A 19,555-nucleotide genomic window follows, 5' to 3' on the forward strand; every position below is an offset into this window, starting at 1 on the left:
CCACCAGGTGTTGTTGGACCTTGGCTCCCATCACCCCAATTAAACCACAACAATGCAATAGATCGATAAAAACACCATTTAAACCATGACAGTGCAATAGGTCGATGAAAACACCAACGAAACCATAGCTATAGAGAGAAAAAAAGTTAGTAACACAAAGCCCGGAAGGAGCTGGCTGAAGAAATTAGTGCTTTCTCTCTAGCGCGCATTTCACGCAACTCCACTCTGTCTGAGAGTTGGGCAGGAGAGAGCATTTCGAAGTCTTTGCTTATCATCGGAGGATAGCATTTGTCTGCCGCCCTCTCCGCGCTGGCGGGCGGGCGGGCGCAGTTGCGCGCGGCGGCGCGAGTGGCTTGGCGGGTGCGGGGCCGGGCGGCGCTGCCTTGCGCGCCGAGCCTTCCTGCCCGGGGAAAGGGCACGGATTCGGAGCGGCGCGCCGGCCGCCGCCTTCCCAGGTGGCCCCGAGCGCTGGTATTTACGGACCTATCTCCCGCTGCCCGCCGCCGCCGCTCGGCGTCTCTATTTATAACCGGGAAGCTGCTGCTGTTGCCATGTCGCTGGTCGGCTCCCAGGCAGATTGCGCCGCCGCGGAGCGCTCCTCTCTCCTCGAGCCTTCTGGCATCTTCCTCCCCAGCCCGTTACTACGGAGGGGGGATGGCTTTCTTCCCGCTCCCTCCCACGCCGAGCGAGCCAGAAAAATGTATATGATATTCCTACCCTTTTGCTTTCTCTCCGCCGCCTCCGCCCCCACAACCGATGAAGAACTGGCGGGGGAAGTGTCAGCGGCTCTGATTTAAAGAGGTGGCCGGGCGCCAGGACGCCTGGGTTCTCTTTCCCAGCTATAAGAAGGGGAATTGGGTTTTTAAGTGGGGCGGGGGGCAGTGAGCAGGGGAAGGGACTTGGCAGCCCGAACCCTCTGAATAGCTCGGGGTGTTTTTTTGAGCGGATGTTGGAGCAAAAACCATACATTTCAGGGTGTTTTCCTTCTCTCCAACGCCAAGTCTTTATCACACACATTTACCTCCATAAAAAGGTAAAGTAAAGGACCCCTGACAGTTAAGTCCAGTCGCAAACGACTCTGGGGTTGCATAGGAAGCTCCTATTACCCAATGCCACTCTCCCCACTTCTAGTTTTTAAATGCAGTGTCTTAAAAAAAATCTACTAGTATGTTGAAACGTCTTTCACACCCATTGTCCTTGAATGTTTTTTCTTCTTCAAAAAAACCAAACCCCTTAAGATTTCATTGTTTGGTAGGTTTGGGGGCTAGCGGCAAACTTTCAGTGACTCATTGGTTCTCACTTGAAGAGATGCTATAGAAACCTCCCCCCCCCCCTTTTATAGATGGAGGGATGGAGTCTGTTTATAACTGTGACTAGCCTAGTAAGCTTTGCATCTAAGGTTATCTGAATTGGTGACTCTGCAGTCAAAAGTCCAAGACTTAATCCCTCTCCGAAGTACACGGACAGTAGGGTTGCCATATTTCATAAAGTGAAAATCCGGACACAAAAGTTGTTGAGCTTTTTTTTCTAACAAAATCTAAAAAAAGGAAAAGAAAAAAAAGAAGCTGCTATTTTTGAGGAAAATCTAGACTTCTCACATGGGTTGCCGTATGCCCGGATTCTCCTAGACATTTCAGTGATTTCCACCCGGACACTGCTTCCAGCTGCTGTATTCCAACTATGTCTGGGAAATTCTGCACGTATGGCGACCCTAAATATGCACTTTTCTATAGTAAACTGTGAAACATCCCTCTAAGAAACTGCAGGAGGCTGGTCTAGGATTCGGGGGTGGAGGGTCATCAGAGACCTAGTTTGAGGGAAGCAATTAACCCTTCCATCTGTTCCCTTCCTTGTAACTTTTGTGTCTTGAGCGGAAACTGCTTTTTTTGGAGGGGCAGGCCTTTCTCTGTAGCAACAAGGGCTAGAAGCATGCACATTTTAAAGCAGTACATAAAGCTAAGTGTGTTCTAAGTAGCCCTGTGGTCTTTTGGCTTGTGTTATAATTCTCAAATGATCTCATAGAACTGAGTTGCTCTTAGAAAATTTGTCAATTTGGGGTCAGTGTGTGTGTCTGTGTCCGAGTCTCCAATCTTGTATATGCAGAGTCGCATTGATCTCGCTGCACCTTTCTATTCCCCCAGCTACAGCCCTTGGCGTCAGAGTGTTTTCTCTGGGTGTGATCTTGAAGTAAATGAGAACTGAGTGAATAAAGTGTCCGCATTAACAAGATGTAGGCAGCACGGCTATCCCCAGAGAGGGAAGGAGTAATTACCTGTCCGTTCCTCCGCTGTGTTCCCCCCCCCCTGTTCTCCTCTTTCCCCCGCCCCCCCCAACCGGCCACTGCGCACCCACACGGGCAGCAAACTGTAATCACTTTTATGGTGACAAATGTGGTTATTAAAGAAAATGGGTTAATCCGCCTCCCACCGTTGGAGGTGGCTTAGTGGGGATGGAGAAAGGGGGGGTGCTTCCTCCCAATATCAAAGGGGGCAAGCAGAGTGGATGGGGCAGGGGGATCAGTGAGTGGACAGCTTCATTAACCCCCTTGGTATGGCAGGCCAAGCAAAAGGGAGGAGGGGATTGGGTTAGTGCTTCAAAGAAGTTCACCTCTACGGTTTTCCCGCACGGTCCCTTTCTCTCCCCGTGCGATTGCACGCCTGTGTGGCCTAAGTTCTTGCCTGTCTCCTTTGCACATTCTTCAAGAGAAAGAAAAAAATCTTGGCGAAAGGAAGCTCTTTAGAAGGGGGTATTTGGGTGGAGGGCAACTCCCCCTCTCCTCCCAACACTTTAACAAAGCCAGCCAGCTGGTTGGGCGATTGCACACAGGCTGTGTGTTTTGGAGGAAGGATGTATGAGTCGGCAAGGGACCTGATAGCCAGGCTTGGACAGAGGTTTCTGTGGTTTGAGGCCTAGGCCCTGCCCCGCTGCTGGATTAGGGGTGGAGGCCAGCCCTGCCTGTTGCTCAATTCAGCTTGGCCTCTTGTTGCAAAGTGCGTCTTTTCCTTCCACAGTTGTGCTGCGCACATCTGGAATTTCTAGCCCAGTGAAGACCAGCTCAGAGGCTTGTGGCCAGTGCCTGGTGATTTACCTTAAGGGGGAGGGGGCTGAAGAGGATTTCCAGTGTTCAGTGGGGGTGGGGTGTAGCTCTTACGTCTCCTCCCGCCCTTCTCCTGACTATGAGAGGCAGGATAAATTATGCAAAATGTGAAAACATATGCAACATTGCTTTGCATAATTTATGGCTATGGCCAGATTTGGCTTTTCTTGCCTGTAGTGTCAGTACTTCATCTGGACGCTATCTGGGTCAGCTGCTTTGCTATTTAAAATGTGTTTTGTCCAGGGTTGTAAATAGCCACTCGCTGGGGTCCCTGTTGGTGTGTAAGAACCATCCCAATTGTGTCAATTTTAAAATGTTGCTGCTTTTTAAAGTCACAGAGGACTTAAATAGGTGTGTCTGTGTTCAGGTGTTATAGTATATTTGTGCAGAATTATTTGCAAGTGTACATCAAGAGTGTAGCTTTAAAAAAGCTGGGTCACCCGTTTTATTTACTCTTGTCTGCACACATCTATCTTGTGTGCTACTTACGGTATATGGAAAGAATGCCTAAGGAGGAACCCTTGTTATGAGATGGGACCAGCTTTTGTTATGGACTATTTGCAAGAGGGTCAGTTTTTGTGGCCATAGAGAGTTCTGGTACCCAGACTGCAGTTCCTAAAAAATTAAACTGCCCCTGAAAATCCAAAAGTTGTCCACCCTTGCTTTTTATTTGTTGAACAACATCAGCCTTTGTCAACCTGGTGCCCTCCAAATGCAGTTGGACCTCCAGTGTTGTATGTAGCCCAGTGACATTCAGAGGGCATCAGGTTAGCAAAGTGCTATATATTGAACGTGTTAATCTCTCTCCTTTCCCCCACCCCACCTGTGCATTTCTGACTGGGTTCCCTGCTCCACGATGTCTGGGGAGGCTTGAAAAATATATACAAGCATTCTTGGGCATGTCTACACAACAGATATAAACTGGTTTAGCTTCCATGGCATCATTCTGAGAAGGGAACGGCTGCTCTGTTAAAAGGGAGAGGGGATGGCCCGAGATCTCTTTAACTCCTGGCACACTTCCAACATTACAGTCTCCAGAGCTCCCTCGGGGAAAGCCAAGCCAGTTTGAAACTGGTTCAGGCTTGGAGTGCAGAAGTGCACGCCGAGTCTCTTAACACAGGGCTTGTCCCTTGCGGAAGCTGCACAATATGCCATAAACCTTGCTTTTTATGGGGTTCTTTTTTGGGGGGGGGAGGGTGTCAGGCAGCAGTAGGAGAGAGCAAGAAAGCACAGCAGAACGCACCCCAGTGAAAGCTGCTTTCTCCTCACCAGCCGAAATTCCCTTATATGGTGGTACCTCGGGTTACAGACACTTCAGGTTACAGACTCCACTAACCCAGAAATAGTACCTCGGTTTAAGAACTTTGCTTCAGGATGAGAACAGAAATCGCTCAGCAGCAGCACGGCAGCAGCAGCAGCGGGAGGCCCCATTAGCTAAAGTGGTGCTTCAGGTTAAGAACAGTTTCAGGTTAAGAACGGACCTCCAGAACGAATTAAGTACTGCTCGGTTGTTGTTTTTTAGATACAGCGGTACCTCGAGTTACAAACGCCTCAGGTTACAAACTCCGCTAACCTGGAAGAGTTACCTCGAGTTGAGAACTTTGCCCCAGGATGAGAATGGAAATCGTGTGCTGGCGGCGCAGCAGCAGCAAGAAGCCCCATTAGTGAAAGCACGCCTCTAGTTAAGAACAATTTCAGGTTAAGAACGGATCTCCGGAACGAATTAAGTGTACACTGTTATGACCCCCACCCGTCCAAATAGCCATAGTCTTTTTCTTCCCCCCTCCTCCCGAAGGCATGGAAGGATGGGTGGGGCCCCGCCACCTGTCGCTTGGGCAGGATGGCGCGTCTGGGCCTCCTCTAGGGTAACCGGAGTGGCGCATTCTTAGCGGTAATTTTAGCTGCTTAGGCTGAGCTGCTCCAACAGGTGGAATTTCATTTTGTCGTTGAAAGGCCTGTTGTTGGGAAGAGGGAGTGTGTGTGTGTGTGTGTGTGTGTGTGTGTGTGTGTGTGTGTCTGCCTGTGCCTGCTTGCTTGTATCCTGGGGGGGGGGGAGAAGAAAGAAATAGATATGCAATTTATTCTGAACATTAAGACCCCAGGGTAGGGGTGGGGAGCAGCAGGGGTGCCTCCGCTTCTGTGGCATGTTGGCACCCAACCCTCTTCTCTCTCTCTTTCTCTCTCCTGAGTTTCCTAGAAATGCAACAGCTATGGTGTGAGTTGCAGGCTTTTCTATAAGCTGTATAATTTCAAACAAGACCCAAGAAGGGTCTGAATCATGCAGGGGAACATGTACATAATTTCTGTTTGGTTTTTAAATATATTTTGAAATGTATGCAAAAGCACCTTCAACTGGGAAGGGCATTTTGCAGCAAGGTTTGCTTGCTTTTAATATAAAAACTGCAAATGCAGGTGGAATCTTGGGAAAGAGGCCTTTATCTCGCACCTGGAACAGAGTGTCCCTTGGATGGGACCTGTTGTGAGTGGTGGGCATCCGCTGTTTTATTCCTATGCAGATTTATGTCTTTCTAACCAATCAACCAAGGCTGCAATTCCTTAAGCAAACTTATTCAGTCTTACTGAACTGAGCGGGATTTCTGTGAGTAAACATGTAAGACTTGAGTTGTAACATTTAACTGGATAACACCTCTAATTTTTAGTATTATTTTGTCAAAACATTTTTATAGTCTTACAACATTTTAGCAAGCAATAGTCCTTCGTTGCAGTGAAAGTGGGTACATTTTCCCTGTTGTATGTCTCTTACAAATACTATGACTTTTATACATACACACTGCTTTTTTTCTTAAAAAATGTTTAGGGGTACTCCCATTTTCCTACTCACATTGAAATACTGCCCCTCAATGAGGCCAAACTTAGATTCACAAAATGTTTAGGACTATGCATACCCCTGCGTCCCCCCAGGGAAAAAAAGCACTGCATACACAGACAGACACACACATTCTACTTTCATGGCCTTAAATACATATTTTGAAAATTTTGGTTGTACCCGCAAACATCTTAATCACTTACTTCAAAGTATTTATATCTCCCTTTCCCACTCCTTTGTCCCCAGTGCAGCTTATTCTGTAAAGCAGTTAACCAGCAATAATTAATTATGCAATTAATTTAAAATGTTTAAAAACTTAAATAGTTATGAACAATATAAAGTTTCATTAGCAATATAAAAAAAACAAAGCAAAACCCATTACTTAACAATAACAAGAAACCTGCAACAAGAAGAAGCCAAATTATTTATCACATGTTTGAGAAAGTAAGATAATTTCCTAGGGAATTTGAGGATGACAAAGCAGAGCACCTGCCTCCATTCATTTTCTGTCTTGTGCTTTTACCAGTCCATACATCCTCACTGCAACTTTGCCTTTTAGTTGTGGCTCCCACCTGATGCCTTGTACATCCTTCTTACAGTGGGGCAAGGAGAAGACACAAGCAGCAGGCACCCTGGTTTCTCCTTTTGGGGTGCTGCTTATCTTTGCAGAATCATAGTCATACATGGCGCTTTACAGAGTCACCTAAACAATCGTTTTCGAACAGGGCAGTTCCTGCTCCTTTTCTCTCCAGATCCGTGGGCTGGATTCTTGTGCCTGGAGGCTGAGTTTTAACATCTAACACTTCCCTGTAAAACTTGAATAATAAATTAGTAGCTTTGGTATCTACGAATGCCTAAAATTCGAATGCCTTCCTTGCACAGGGCCTATGGTTGTTTATCTGCATCAAATTGTGGCATGACTGAAGGGGGGGGGGGGAAGAATAGGAAGGTGTTGCAATTAAAGGTACCTCAGTTGCTGAAGGTGAACCCATGTGACCTTTTTCGGGGGGGGGCCAGGAGAATTGGTTGTGGGGAATGCGAAAGTAATTAAGGAATATGGAAGTCAAAGTGGACAAACTGATTCCTCCTATAGCTCTGTCTCTCTGGCCTAAAGAAAAGCAAGACCGAGCCCTGTGTGGTGAGCAAAACAGAAAAGTAGTTCTGTAGTGCAGTTTTGAAAGAGGGAGGGGAGATAGTTTTGTGGCATCTTAAAGATCAGTACACTTATGGCATAAACCTTAAACTCTTATCTGCTGTCCACTTCATCGGTTGTATGAAGTGGTGATCCTGAATTATAGGTGTACCGGTATTTACACATGAGTTTTTGTTTGTTTTTTGCTGTGGGGTGGGAGGGTTTTGAATGATACAGAAAGCGAATGCATAAAGTCCTGGCAGTGATAACTAGAAATTGAAAGTTAACATTTCAAATAACTTATTTTATGCTTGTGTGTTACCGTTCACACAGGTATCCTAAAGCATTCCATCATTTTTTGTGGGATCTTTTGATTAATTAATTAATTTTTCTCCCCCCCCAAAACATCAAGTTTAGACACACAACACTTGTACAGACACACAACCACACACTTCCTTCTGTGGGCACAACCATCCTGGGTTACTTCATGCCTAGCTTAACATTTTTAAGAAGGGATCTGCTTGGTATGCCTGCTGAATGGAGCGAGAGTAGGGGAGGCTTACAGACTTCACTTTTTTACCCCACTGGGGAAACTGAATCAAGCGAGCTTTCTCACGTGTGTGTGTGTGTTTGTGTGTGTTTGTCTGTCTGTCTTCCAGGCAGACGCCAACTTCCTCAGCCCTCTTGAGGTACCCAGCAAAGCCAGGTTCCCCTTCTCATCCTTTTACCCTCCTGTGAGCCAGTTGTGAGAGCCATGTGCAGAGGCCTCGCTGGGTGGGGGTGGGCAGAAAATCCGGAGTGATTCATGCCCTATTCTCTCTCTCGGTCACCCTCCCCCCCCTTCAGGAACATGACTATGACTCAAAGGTTGCCGCTCAAAATGCCACAGAACTGTGGGGCACATGCAATAGTGTCAACTCATTTTTCTGATCTACCGGCTCGTTTTTGCGTTTGGGCGTTGGTGTCCTCTACTCATAAACTTGTGGCATTGTGGCCATGCATCTTTTAACTCTTTCACATTTTGGGGTGTATGTGTGTGTGTGTGTGTGAGCCACGGGTGTGTTTCATTCTTGGGGTCCTTGGATCTGTGTCTCTTCCTCTTCTCCCCTCCCCACACACTGGCGACGGTCGCGTGTGAGCCCAACCCCAAGAGCAAGAAGGAAAACCGCAAAACTGCGACCACACATCAGATTTTCATCATACTTCCTGCCTTGTCCCCAGTTCACACTTAACGGGGAAGTGAGCGGCCAGGAAAAGGGGGGGGGGGTATGGCGGCAAAGAGGATGGCACTGTCATAGCAACAAGTTTATAATAATTATTGCGGTGTTAGGCCTGCCTTATCTTTTGCCAACTGAATACTCACTTGCCAAATGGCCTCTTCAGCTCCAACTTACATGGGTCCCAGGCTCACAGGCATTAGTGTCAGAACCCATTTATCCAGTGTAAAACAGAGGAAGTGGTGAGAGTGCTTTTGGGAGAGTGCAAAGTGCCTTACCACAGCAGCTGGATGCAGATGTGAAAGGCATGTTGGTTGGAAATCAACCTTAGTTAGGTTTTCAAGGTGCGAGAAAGTAGTATCTCTTCCACCCCACCATTTAACAGGGGTTGAAGACCTCTTGATCTTAGTTTGCTGAAGTGGATTGAGGATATCAACAACAACAACAACAACGTTATTATTTATACCCCACTCATTTGCTTGGGTTGCCCCAGCCACTCTGGGTGGCTTCCAGCACATATAGGCACTGCTTTTTTTCTGGGGAGACGCAAGGGTACGCCTACCCCTAAACATTTTGTGAATCTAAGTTTGGCCTCATTGAGGGGCAATATTTCAATATGAGTAGGAAAATGAGAGTACCCTTAAACATTTTTTAAAGAAAAAAAGCACTGCATGTAGAACATAATAAAACATCAAACATTAAAAACATTCCTGTACAGAGCTGCCATCAGGGATCTTCTAAAAGTTGTGTAGTTCTTTATCTCCTTGACATCTGATGGGAGGGTGTTCCACAGGGAGGGCTCCACTGCCGAGAAGGGACCATGGTGGTTGCTAAAGTGAAAGACCCCAGGGCTCACGCTTGTCAGGTGTAAAAAGGCACTCTTATAACAGCCCTGCAGAATCCTGGGAACTGTAGTTTGTTAAGGGTGCTGGGAGCTGTAGCTCTGTGTGGTCAGCACCCATCACAAGCAGTGGTTCCCAGGATTAGCGTCGTAGCTGGCCGTTTGGGTGCCCGGGGTGGCGCCTGTGCCCAGGCCACCCAGGAGGGTGGGGTAAGCCACCCATTGGGCAGGGCACGCTGCACGGAGCCTCACTGCCACCTCCCCTCAGCTGTAGGGCGGCAGAGGGAGAAGTGGCGGACAGATACAAGCCCCATGCTGCTGTTTCTGGCAGCGCAGAGCCTGCCAGTGCCCGAGCCACTGTGTCATTCCCAGAAGAGATGCATGGCCTGGGTGCACTGCAGGCCCCACGTTATGTGCTGCCCCCTGCAGTGTGGCACCCTGCCCGCCTCTGCACAGGATTTTCCGTGACTGTCAGAAAGGTGTAATCGTGCTTTAGATTTGTGGTGCAGATGTGACTCGAATCCCAGATGCATGAGGCCCCCCGAGTCCTGCAAAAGAAAGAGAGCAGGAAGCAGCTGCTGTTGGTGGTGGTGGCACAAAGCGAGGAGCTGATATTGTGAGGGAAACGGATTCTCTGCATATCAGATGTGCTCTCGTAATCATTGCAGTTCATCCAGGGTTCTGACTGCTGGCATTGGCCAAAAAAGTTCTGGGGCTTGGCGCCTGTGCTGCTTAAGTACCAAAAAGCGAACCAAGTGGCTTCAGGTTGAGACTGATGGGCCTTGCGCGGCTCGAGGTTATATTTTTGCTCTGCGGCCCCAGACCCTATCTTCACCTGGGCTAGTTAATTCTGTCTTCCCAAAGGCCATCTTATCAGCCTCTGATAAGCACAGAATCCGGTGGATGTCATCCTTGGAACCAACCTCTCTGCCGAGTTATGAGGAGAAGTGAAACTGGGCAACGCTGGGAATCGAAATCAGCAACGGGGAAGTTGCGGGTGGGCACGCTCTGGTTGCAGGCCTGACAGGAAGTCTTTGGTTGGCGTCGTGTTTGGGGTGTGCCAGGGTGGGTGAGGGTGGCAGCTTGTTTGTCCGGCAGCTGCTTTCAGGGCTCACGGGCCTAGGGTATGTTCTGATGTCCCAGTGAGGGGTTGTGTGTGTCTTAGAATTTACCCCTGCAGTTCTGAAGTGAACCTCTCACTTCCTGAGCACATGGTCTAGCTTTTACCCTAGTTATTACGAATTTTCCCAATATTTTTAGGCCAGATTTAAAAACAAAACCAAAAAAATTATTCGCCTCTTAGATTTTTAAAAGCCTTGCAGCTGAATCATAAACACACACTCTTGGAAGTCAGTCCTCGCTTGAGCTACAATCTCTGTTCTTTTAGTTCTCTGCATGGTGATTAATTATAAACTCACTGTCGCCACCATCGTCCCTCTCAAAACCTCCTCCCACCTTGCAGGCCTCTCCAGTCACATATTGTCTGCTTTCCTGCTCCTTGGAAGTGCCACTGTCCCTTGTCAGGCATAGAATCTGACTGTGGGCCAGGCAGCCAGACCAGCTGCACTCTATTTACTTGAGGTTTATACTCTTTCATAGGCGCCAACTCTTTGGGGCCAAGGGGTCTTTGCCCCCCTAAAATATTTGAGGGTGATGCCCCCCGCCCCCAATTGATGGGTATTGCATAATGGAGAAGGAGTCCTTTGGTATCCATGCAGCCTGAAAGTATCTAATAAAATTTCAAGTGTGCTGCTTTGAGTCTTTGTATAGTAGAAATCTAGTTATTGGGACACCCCCCCCCCGGTTATAATAATAATATTGGCAATGTGCACCAAGTTACCTCATTTGGTGCCCATGTTCCAGTAGCCCCTGCAACGTAGAAGGATTCACAGGTTCCCCCGCTGGTCTCCCCTTGAGGAAAAAACATTTTTAAAAATTGCTGGTTTTTGAAGTCACTCTTAAACATTTTGGAACAGAGATGAGTGCAATATGAAACCAATATTTGCCAGACTGGGAAGTAAATACCAACCATTTTGTCTTTGTGTTTTAATTCCCCTTGCTAGGCCAACACCTGGGAACAAAAACACTGATTTCTCCTCCCCCCCCTTCCCTTTTCTTCTTTCTTTTCTTCTTTCCTCTTTGGGCATACACAAACCCCACAAGTGAATTATTGCATCCTTCATGCTTGGCTGCAGCTCTGCTCCCATTCTAGTCTCTCATCCATTACCAGGGTGGCAAAAGACTTCCACAGATAGACCTAGGCATTAAGCAGTCAAGCTATTGCCAGTAAGGGTGTGTGTGTGTGTTGGTTTTTTTCAAGCAATACTTGCGAAAGCACCAGATTTTCCACATGTAGATCTGTCAGCTCCCTGTAGGATAAAAGTCTGGAGGATAAAAGCAGGTGGGGGAACCGCCTAAAACAACGGTGTCAAATTGCTCTTCCCCACTGGGCTGCATCCATAATTTTTCACCAAAATGTTGGTTCCCCCTGAATTCAAGGCTGGCGTTTCTAAGTTCTAATTTCTATCTGATTTCTGAACCTTTGGAGACCTTCCTCTTTTTACAAGGAGGGGTTGGATGGGCCATCTGTCATGGGTGCTTTCGTTGAGATTCCTGCATTTCAGGGGGTTGAACTAGGTGGCCCTTGTTTGGGGGGGGGAGGTCCCTCCCAACTCTACAATTCTATGATTCTGCATAATTGGAACTTGACAAAAAAGGGCACACACTTGGACCACAGGAGCAATCATTCCCACTAGGAAAGACTGATATAACTTGGGGCATGAACAGCCCTAGGTACACACAAGGTATGAGAGAAGGTGATTCTGACCACAATTTAGGCAATAGCAAATGAGTCAGCCGCTCTGCCCTACTGAGGGCCTGGGCTTCCTGGCCACAAAGCTGCTTTCTGCCATATTTTTTGTGTGGAGAGTGCCAACAGGTACCTGATAAAGCCTTCAAACTTTACATATGACTCCCCTCTCCCACCTCTAAAACCATAGTAGTATGTCTGCAAGGGAAGTTTCCAAAGACTACGTAGGTATGACTCACCTGGAAACCACACACACAGCAATGGAGCATGGGTGAATGTCTGGTTCTGTGATTCCATCCCCTTTCACTTGGTGATGGGCAAGTTGCTATTTCTTATGAGAGCAGAGGAAACCTGTGGGCAGTTTTCTGTAAAATTCTTAGAATCAGAAGGATGTGAGTCTTCAAATAGTGGCTGCTGTCTTGAAGGTAATACTACGCACTTACTTGCCTGTCTGTCTGCCCCTGCATACCCATGCCATTCATCATTTGTGGCATATGAATAGCCAGATAAAAAGACAACCCACTCTCATCTCAGACCAGTTCACCAAAGCTTTCCTCACCAGCTTGTGCGGAGGAGACATTTCCTGCTCCTCACAGGTGAGTATTTATTTAAAAGTCTGAGCCAAAGCATGGTAGAATGCCATGTAATGCAGATCCCAGCCTCATGGACTCATTCCTTCCCTGTGATGGCTCTGAGGTCTCTATAGACCCTTTTGTGACATTCTGCAAAGTCTTGTGCTTTGGGAAGGGAGGGAGAGAACAACTTAAATATTTTGCACACCAGTGTGAAACAAAAACGAGAGTCACTGCATTTGCCAAAATGATTCCAACTGCAGAATCTGGAGTTCCTGGGTTAAGAGGGGTGTAGGGGTGGGTGTGTGTAAGTGTGTGTAAAAATGAAGAACTCCACTCCTCGGGAGTGTGAAAATCAAGGCACCCAGTAGCTCCTGGCACCTCAGAAAAATGAGCCCAACAGCTGGCATCTAGGTTGTGGGCAGAGGGCAGGAAGCAGGTTTTTCCTCCTCTTCAGAGGAACATAGAAAATGTTGTTAGCCTCTGCTGCATTCCTGCCCTAATCTGTAGGCAAGGGCACCTGTATGCAGTGCTGGAATTGCCTCAACACCAAGCCACCACTCGTAGTTGGTTGCAACTGTGAAAACGTTGGGAGTTCCAGAGGGGTGCAAATATGATTTAATGTTTCCCCATTTTAGTCTGTTGCAGCAAAAACTGCAGAGTTTTGTGGAACCTTCAAGACAAATTTATTATGGCATAAACTTCTGTGGACCAGAGTCTGCTTCATCAGATGAACGGAGTATTATTCTGGGATGGCAGGCACATATACACATGGTGGAGGGGAGGAAGAGAGAGGTTGGGGAAGTGGAATGTAGACAATTGTTGGCATCCGTCTGTCTTGGGGGACAACAGAGGAGTGCACCTTTGTGGCTGAGTCAAACTGTTGGAAGGTTGCAGTGCCTGCTGTGGCTGTAGAAACCGATGCTGGAGAGACATGTTTTGTTGCAGCTGGGGCAGATGCAACAGCTGCAGATGCACTATGGCGTTTCTTTTCTCTGTGCAACGACTTAAATATATGTAAAACGATTACCACCCACAAGGCAGTGTTGATGGTAACGTAAACCTTCCTGGCATTGGTGAGAAATGGGGGCATTTATTTGGGGACCTGTGCCTTTGCCAGGGTCCTAGGACAATGTCTTCGTCCTCGCTCAAGAATTGTGAGGTGTGGATATTTATTTATCTAGAACATCACCAATCACCAATCAGAACTTTATTAGCAAAGCCAACAGGCCACAGCTATACAAGAATTAAAAATAAAATAAAATAAACATAAAGAGGGGATAAAAACAAACAAAAGGAGGTCCGTCAGATGAACACGTCTGTCACTCAGATGGTGGCCCTCAATTTCACAGCTCTCTCGATGTACCTTGCGACCTTCTCTGTAGTCTGACTGTCCGTATCAGATAAGAGAAAGAACAGTATAATGTCTTGTGGACGGCCGGGGTTGGGGAGAATGAGTGGAGTAATAATCTCATTCCTTAGGTCTTTATAAAGGGGGCAGGATAGGAGGACGTGGGACACTGTTTCCGTGTTACCATCTCTACATGGGCAGAGTCGTTTTTCAAATGGAGTCTTTTGGTAACGACCTTCGAGTACGGAATCTAGAACATCTATAGACACACACCACATGAACTGGCATGCGTTAAAGCATTCTTTGTGGCAGTTCTGACCACCCAGGCAGCCAGAAGTATGGCCACACTGTGCAACAATGGCAGAGAACCTGTGGCCCTCCAGCAGCTATTGGGCTCCAGCTCTCACCACCCCTTCCCATGGTGCCATGCTGGCTGGGAGCTGCAGTCGCAACAGCTCCTCGAGAGCTAATGGCTGCCTGCCTCTGACCTGCAACCACATGGAAGCCAAAGGGAGCAGTGATGGTGGAGTAGCAATGTCAGGCTTGCTGCTTGGGCAGAGGCCGCAGGCTGGTTGTCCATGCCATTTGAGCTGGCACATGGAAAGTTTTTTTAATTAAGCGGCTACCAGCATGTGGAATGGGGCTGTGCATTTCCAGCTTCTCATAGGCCTCGTGCCAATATCAACAACTTCATAGTGTGTCCCAGGAGCAGGAGTTTGGTAGTGGCGTATGCATGCATGCAGTATTTTGAGAGGAATGGTAAAAATATCTTAGGACAATTCATGATTAGGGAAGAGGGGAATATGCCCCCTCCCCCAGTGGTTGCTTCTATGGCATTGTGCCCCAACGAAGCGTCTTTGCAATTACTTGGGCCCTGTTGGGGTGTCTCCTTTCTTCCAGATTGGCCTGCAATCCGCTTTCTAGTGCCAGGCGAAAGACAAACTGCAGCCAACTCTCCTGCTTGGCCAAAGGGAGGAAAAGCCTGTCTTGCAGCAGCCCTCTTACCCCAGGCCAAAATGTAAACCTTTGACGCCCTGGGAAAGGGGAGAGTTACTCTTATGGAAACAGTTCTTGTCATTTCCAATGTGTGATCCAACCCCATCCCTTTTTAACTGGGAGTACAATCCTACACACCCCTTGGAACGTCTTCATTCACCTAACGAATGATTTTAATTTTTTCCCCACCAACTCTTCTGCAAAATGTTTAATTTCTCCCTTCCTTTTATAGACATAAAAGTGTAAGGCTGTTGTCATGCTGCAGTTTGTGTGGCTGCCAATAGGGGGCCGCACCAACTCCAGCGCAACAACAGAATGGCAGGCAGGTAAGCAAGCAAGCAAGTGGGGAGGGGGGGTAGACTGCCCAAGCAAGCTGCTCACCAGAAGGGGAAGCACTTCGGAGGGGCTGTGGGAATAAGTGAAGGGGGTGGGTGAAGTGTAAAGGGAGTCAAGTATAAATGGAGGAGGGGTTGGCAAAGGGGTAGATAGGTAGGTGGGGCTGGCGAATAGAGGGAGCAGAGGTGTCAACCCCTAGCTTATGATGGCATTGGGACACTTACAAACCATCTCACTTTCAATACGGTCCGTGCCTGCGCATGTTTTGCGACTGGTGCGATACTTCATTTTCAATCAGTGCATGTCCTGTAATTTCCTGCTGGAGCCTTGTAACTTTTTATACCACAGGTGTTTCGGTTTCTTTTTTCCCTCCCACTTTTATTGCGCTGTAACGCAAGAACGCCCCTCCAGACGGCAATAATGTAGTAGTACTGAGAAAGCATCGTGGAAGAATTAAGAAAGTGGAACCCAGTCTTAATCCACCTGTAATGCACTCTTGCTGTGTCAGTGACATGTTGCAAAAGACACTCAAATAAAAAACCCAGACTGGAATGTCCCTTGGTGGGTGAATTTTGTTTTTTGTTTAGTTAATTTTTAATTGAGATTTTTCAACATAAGATACAGTTAAAGCTGAACTAATCTAAAGAGAGAGAAGAAACAAACCAATAAAATTAAGGAAATGAATTAAAGAGAGAAAGACAGAGAGACTGTGTATATACAATGGTACCTTGGTTCTCGAATTTAATCCATTCCGGGAGTTCGTTCGACTCCCGAAACGGTTTGAAAACCAAGGCGCACTCAATCGGAAGCTGCGTCAGACATTCGGCTTCTGAAAAACGTTTGCAAACCGCAAACACTTACTTCCAGGTGTTCCCACACACTTCCAGGTGTGCTGCGTTTGGGAGCCGATTTGTTTGGGAACCAAGCTGTTTGAGTACCATGGTAATGCCAAAATCTCTATCACAATTATATATTAACCCTTATTCCACACACCGAAGAGTGAACCCTCCCGCTCTCACCTGGGAGCTTCCCCCTCTTCCCTCATGCCACTCAAGCAAATTTCTCCATCCTCTGCCCTTCACCTGCCTGTGTGTATCTTCATTTATCCCCAAATATCAATCTCCAAAAACCAAAACATACATGTAAATAGAGTTAACAGAGAGCTAGCGTTAAAAGTCACAGAAAAAGCAAGATTAGGAGAGAAACAGAATTAAAAAGTCAGCCTTGCGATTCTCTTTCTGCTAATTATGTACATAACAATTATTCAAAATATTTAAAGTACGCACTCCAGAGGGAGATTTTAGCTGGATTAATAAATGTCCTTAGTGGGCAAATTTGTGTTGGGGTTGTAATTGGGACCATGCAGACGGTGTGAGGTGTGGCTGCCTCTAGCAGAGCTCTTTTGGTACAGCAGAGTTGGGAGCTGGGGAAACCCCTGATCCATGGGGCCACAGTCTGTTGGGAACTTCTCCTGCATAAGCACCATTGACATTAACAGGAGCCGTGCAAGATCTCCTGTTCGTTTCAGTGGATCCCGAGAAGGAGAACTTCCCAGCGGGGCATGCTAAAAATGAATGGCAAGTATGCCCACTGGAAACGATGGGCGCTGTTGGAAGGCCCGTTGCAACAAACATGGCAACCGCAAATGCCCATTGACATGATGTGTCTTGATTGAAATAAAGGCAAGCTTTAAATAAACCAAGGAATTGATCACTTTGCTGGTTCGTGGTGGTTGCCATTTCATATTTTCTGCCTCTGGCACCAGAATGTTGTGGTCCTGCCCCGATGGGGTGTGTATATACATAACAAAATATTAAGTGTGCAGCAACATGATAGAGTACGGCTAGGGCAGGGAAGACCCCCCCTTCTATTCAAAGTCTTCCATAGGAATCGGCTTCCTCCATCTGCTTCCTTGGGGAGGGGGGGAAGGTAGGAGACCTTTTATTTTGTTTTTCATTAATCAGCATTTCCCTTAGTGGTCTGCACTCCATTCTCTCCCCCCCCCTTTCCCGGTGATTTATGGTTCGGCAGGGGCAGCAGGTAGCCAAACCTCCCGACCTCCAACTCATTTGTCTGGAGGGGCTGGGCCACCTGTCACCTCCTGTCAAGGGAGAGCAATAAATGGTCTCCTGTGGTAATTACCCACGGAGGGGAGGGGTGGAGATTGGGTGGTGGTGGTGGTAGCCGGGCCTGGCTGGGCAGCAGAGACCAAGGAGGAACGGCACCCAAGCTTTGGGATGCAGGAAGAGAGTTGTCTGTGTGTAGTGCCCGAGACCAGGGTGCGAAGATCTCTGCCCTCTTCTGGATTTCCCTCTCAGATTTGGCCAGAGCTGTGGTTCTGTTGTTCTTCTGCACCCCCTCCCCATTCCACCTGTCCCCTCTTGGATGGAATGACAGAATGAAAGGGGTCTTCTTTCTCCTGGTGTGTCTGTGAGGTGCCCTTGCTTCTGCAGACGTCAGAGGGGAAGTTCCTGCCTGGGCGGAGCAGCAGAGTATAGGAGGGCAGGGTAACGTTTGCTCACCGAAAGCTCTCCTCTCAGTGCCAGTTTACAGCGCGTTGTCTAACACTTATCTTCCTCAGTCCCATAGAATCCAGTGAGGGTAGGCTGCTGCCATTTAAAGTCAACGGCAGCACGTGTATTGAGGGAGAGTGTGTGGTCATTATTTTGGATCAAGACAGAGGAAAAGCACAGCAGAGCAGAGAGATACCAAAAAGGCAAATCTGATGTATCAACAAAAATAGCACTGGGGCTTAAACACTCCGGCCCCTTAAATTTTATTTATTTTGCACTTAGCGGCATAAGGGGTGTGTGTATAGGAACATCAGAAGCTATGTTTTACTGAGTCACACCAGTCAATTGCTCAATATTATTCTCACTGACAGCCTCGTGTGTGTGTGTGTGTCACCCCAAATATTTCTACAAGTAAGGTAACATAGGGTCTATTTTATAGAATCATAGAGATCGAAGAGGCTCTGTTATGGTTTGTGCCTCAAGTTCTTTCTATATATCTATATAAAGTTTTTAGAAACAAATTCACATGTGTTGTCTTAATTAAAATGCATGGATTAACTATGTTTGCCAGACAACATCTGAACCAATGTAGTATCTTAAGAGCAGCTAATCATGAAGGCCGTGTGCCTCCAGGATTGGGGAAGACAGTTGGGAGGGCCTGCAGCACTCATGCCCTGCTTGGGGGCTGATGGGCCACTGTGGGGTCAGGATGCTGTCCAAGATGGGTTTTTGGATCAGATACCTTCCAGATCATGATGAACTGCAACTCCCATCAGTCCCAACCAGCATTGCCAGTGATTAGGCTGGGTGATGGGAGCTTTGGTCCAGCAGATATCTAGAGGGCTCCAGAATCTGATCTACATGGAAATGCAATTCAAGATACTTAGAATTGCAAGGTTGCCTTGCATTTATCTTTGAAGTAAAGCAAGAAGGTGATCCCTAGCTGGTGCAAAAAAAGGGGGGGGGGTTCTGGGGGACCATTTCTTCATAATTGCCAGAGGTTCCTGCCAGTGTGGCGCAATGGTTAGAATGTTGGACTAGGATCTGGGAGAGCAGGGTTCAAATCCCCACACGGCCATGAAGCGGACCTTAGGCCAGTCACCATCTCTCAGCCTACCTACCCCACAAGGTTCTTGTGGAAGAAAAGGTAGTTTGTAAATGTAATAAACACGAACATACATGCAATGCCTGTGCCTTGCTCACTTTTCACCCTTCTGTGTTTACAGCTCCGGCTCTGACTTGGGAGTGGACCTGTTTGCCTTCCCCTACATGCCCGCTTTGGAGGGCCTGACTCAAGAGGGAACTGCAGGAGATCACCTTTGAAGCCTCGGCGCTTGCTCCTTCTTGCCTGAGCAGTCAGCCCGCGGACGGAACGTGCTGCGTGCCCCTGCCTGGCCCCTTGGAAAGGGGAGGCTGCATTGACGCCGAATTGAATCGTTGGCAGTCCTGGATGAAGAAGGCTTCGATGGCGATTGCTCCTTACTCAGCCCCTATGTGAATCCCTCTGCCCGAGGATCAGGCCTGCGGAGTGTACCAGCCATGGCGAGCAACAGCAGCTCCTGCTCCACGCCGGGGAGCGGGCATCTCAACAGCTACCCAGTCCCACACTATGCATTCTTCTTTCCACACATGATCGGGGGCCTTTCGCCTCCAGGAGCTCTGCCAGGGATGCAACACCAGCTGCCGGTCAGCGGGTACAGCACGCCATCACCAGCCAGTAAGTACCCTACGGTCAAGAGTCAGGGGCTGGTGGGCGCAATGTGTGCAATGTGAGAGAGAGATGGATTCACTTGGTGCAAAGGCAACAGGTTTAGAGCAGCGGGGGCCAGTTTTGAAAGCTGCCACGCTGCATTTCGCAGAATGC

The 19,555-nt window shown here is 47.8% G+C and overlaps 1 protein-coding gene across 2 annotated transcripts in view; it reads left to right on the top strand.

Moving 5' to 3' along the window:
* The window catches only part of RARA (retinoic acid receptor alpha), a 191,463-nt gene that overhangs the window by 56,275 nt on the left and 115,633 nt on the right, over positions 1–19,555 (top strand). For both annotated transcript variants that reach the window (XM_083469952.1, XM_083469951.1), the window contains one exon: positions 18,918–19,408. In XM_083469952.1, the coding sequence (XP_083326078.1) occupies positions 19,231–19,408 (178 nt within the window). In that variant the 5' untranslated portion in view covers positions 18,918–19,230. The remainder of the gene's footprint in view (positions 1–18,917; positions 19,409–19,555) is intronic.

Source organism: Podarcis liolepis, assembly GCF_965112155.1.
Source record: "Podarcis liolepis genome assembly, chromosome: 13".
In the NCBI taxonomy this organism is placed as follows: Eukaryota; Metazoa; Chordata; class Lepidosauria; order Squamata; family Lacertidae; genus Podarcis; species Podarcis liolepis.